Raw genomic sequence first — 2,998 nt, 5'->3', positions numbered from 1 at the left:
ATCGAAAGTCCGAAGGTGTGGATAAGGATTCCTTTTAAATCCTCCAATTCTCAGCTACCGACTGGTTTGATGTTGCAAGAAATTATCGGTGAATATCCTAAAGTAGAGTTTCTATCTTCACTTCGATTCATTCTGTCTACTTGTCTATATTTCTCCTCTCGATTCAAGACAAGACGATTACCTCCAGAAGATTTACACGCTCCAATTGAGCAACTGATCGAACTTACGTGAGAGCTGGGTAAAATGTCTAGTGAAATGTAAGATTCGTCGTTTGGAAACTTCTTTTCTGGAATCGTCGCTTCATGCGTCGAGGTTTTTATAGCAAAGTTTTCGCTGCCATAAGACATATATAAATAGCATACTTTCGGTAACAATATCCAAGAGCTAATACCTCTTCCCTCCTTTCGTTTTTGTAGCTAATCTAGATACACATAAAAATCGGCTAGAGATTAGTGACGTGCGTTCCCCGATATATGGTCTGGCATTTATCTCTTTGATCATGTATATCATAGAGCCTTGTAAAAACCAGACGAATAATTGAAAAATCTTGCCGATGAGGAAACTTTATTAGTGACGGAGCTATATAAACTAATAAATTGACAAACCTTCATGAATGCTTGTTTATGATAACGATATTACCACTTTCCTAGCAGAAACACCTTTCCTCTGTACTTCTATTCCCTTTTCTACAGATTCCAATGCTTTCCCAACAACCACAGCCTCAGGAGCGGCAACAAAAACACCTTTCTCCAACGCTGCCGGGAGAAAATCCCCCAAAATTGCCATGCCTAGTCATTCGTTGCCACAGATGAGCCTTCAACGAATACGTTATCAATTCTTCTGACCATCTTCTTGATTTGGTTGGAAACCATCCAAGGAACCAGTGTACATATAATTTTCGGAAGTATGAATCTTTTGGGTGGTGGAAATGGTACGGGGTAAGTCATCATAGAAAGGAACTTCCTCCCTTGACATTTATTGAGGATATCCATGCATGCATCAGCAGCTCCTCATCCTATTGATACCGCGCCAGCGGTAGTCTTGCTTTTAAATGCATTTATGATATCAGGAATGGCGGTCTTGCTATTGTAATCAAAGAATTGCCTTGCACCAAGTTTCTTCAAAAGGTTGAAGTTTCTAGGAGATGAGGTGGAGATGACCGCGTAACCAGCTGCGACGGCTAACCTGGGGGTTGTTGTTAACATGAGATCATTGAGGGATTTAAGGGAGTAACAAATCCAGAACAGACACTTACTGTATAGCGTTAACGCCAACACTGGTTGAACCACCCCAAATAAGCACAGTTTCTCCCGCCGGCTCTGGGGATAAATATGGCAGTTCGAGCGCCAGCTGGTCCTTTTGGAAAAGTCCGGCAGCTGCGGTAGCAAGTGCCAAAGGTATCACACAAGCTTGCTCATAAGATAGTGTATGAGGAATATGCAAAGTCATGTTATCCAAAAGGATAGTATAGAGTTGGAAACCACTTTGCGTGAGGACATTGGATGATTCCGTAAGACCCATTGCCATACCTGCAACACGATCTCCAACCTTAAACCGTGTAACTTCGGGGCCAATCGCAACCACTTCTCCCGAAGCATCATATCCAAGAATGCATGGATATTCCACCCGCGGAAACATAAAACTGCCCATGTCTGGCTTGATCCAATCTACCGGATTCACGGCGACAGCTCCATTCTTTACAAGAATTTCATTCTTCAAAGGTAGAGTATAAGGCGCAGGTCTAACCTCTAGCCTGCTAGAGAGATCCAACCATAATGCGGAATTTTAGGGAGACATGCTAGTGGGATGTCTGAGCGAGGCGAGGACTTGGAGTTTTCGGATGCAATAGATGTCAATTTTGACGGAGATGATTGGTATGAATCTGTGATTGAATACCTAGTATTAAGAGCTGATTGACCTGAGGAATAGATGTGCTAAGAACTAATTGCCCATCCTCAAAACGAGCATACAATGAAAGATACTTATACCCATTTCTTCCTATTGCTGCGGACTTCCAACCATCGACATGAGTGGAAAATTCCATTCCATTTTGTCCGATTCTTCACCCAAATTACAACTTCTGTGTAAAATCCTTCAGACACCGTTGCCAGATGATGTTATCATTCTATCAAAATGCGAGATGAAGTTAGTATGTTGAGAATGCGAGAGCTAAATTCGAAGCACGTGTGGGGAGACGTTCTTAGAGCTTTAGTGGAACCGAATTGAGGGTTAACGACACTATGATTTTATTGGTTCAATGACGAAAATCACTAAGCGTAGAATGGCAAATGTGAATGAAGGTTAGCGTCCTGAGTTATCCGAAGCTTACCAGGTATTTGTTTATCCGACTCCGAAGAATGCACATGGGAGACTGGGGAAAATGAGAGAGAATCCACCTTTTACTTCAAGATCTTGTTGTACCTTGTTGAGCTTCTTCATATGTTGTGCAGATCTGGAATTTATCGAATATTATTGAAATGCCATGTCGGTCATAGAATACTATAATGGCTTGCCTGGTGGGCGACTGACCTAATATGAACCTTTACCCCTTTCATTCCCTTGTCAAGATACCATCTCGCAGAATGTCCATATGCAGAATATCGTGAACAGCCCATGCTCCTTCTTCTCTTTCTAGATCTTACACTGTCGTTTGAGTCATGCAATAGAGTCTCTATCTTTTCAGACCTTAACCTTACGTTCGATAAATCTTCAATTATCTAGAGCCATGACAATCCCCTTCTCGATCTCCGGAAAATCTACCCACCGAAAGATAAGACCGCATAAGAAATCACGTCGCGGATGTGGAAACTGTAAGTTGAGATAAGTCAAGGCATGTCCAAGTTCTTATCCCACTTCAAAGGAATATGTTTAACTGGTCGCCTGCAGTGTGATGAGGATAAACCAAAGTGTAAAAGGTGTGCAGAATTCAATGTTCCCTGCAATTACGACAACCAAACTTCAGCACTTCAACTACTTGAGAAGTCTTTTACCTTCGAGA

General features: G+C 42.0%; 1 protein-coding gene across 1 annotated transcript; it reads right to left on the bottom strand.

The window, feature by feature from the left end:
- Positions 1–988: 988 nt before the first annotated feature.
- On the bottom strand, positions 989–1,788 carry EAF01_009565 (uncharacterized protein). The gene is made up of 2 exons (XM_038917821.1): positions 1,256–1,788; positions 989–1,185 (listed from the first exon to the last, which is right to left on the bottom strand). The coding sequence occupies exons 1-2, from the start codon at positions 1,648–1,650 to the stop codon at positions 1,011–1,013; spliced, it is 570 nt and encodes a 189-aa protein (XP_038766630.1). The 5' UTR covers positions 1,651–1,788; the 3' UTR covers positions 989–1,010.
- Between the last annotated feature and the right edge of the window lie 1,210 nt (positions 1,789–2,998).

This window comes from Botrytis porri, assembly GCF_014898465.1.
Source record: "Botrytis porri strain MUCL 3234 chromosome Unknown BPOR_014, whole genome shotgun sequence".
Taxonomy (NCBI): Eukaryota; Fungi; Ascomycota; class Leotiomycetes; order Helotiales; family Sclerotiniaceae; genus Botrytis; species Botrytis porri.
Note: the sequence above shows the minus strand (reverse complement) of the source record. Positions and strands in the feature narration are given on the sequence as shown.

Coding starts and splice junctions, on each gene's coding strand:
- EAF01_009565 (XM_038917821.1), bottom strand. CDS start 1,650: ATGGGCAGTTTTATGTTTCCGCGGGTGGAATATCCATGCATTCTTGGA. Junction 1,186..1,255: donor GTTGGCGTTAACGCTATACA/GTAAGTGTCTGT, acceptor AACAACCCCCAG/GTTAGCCGTCGCAGCTGGTT.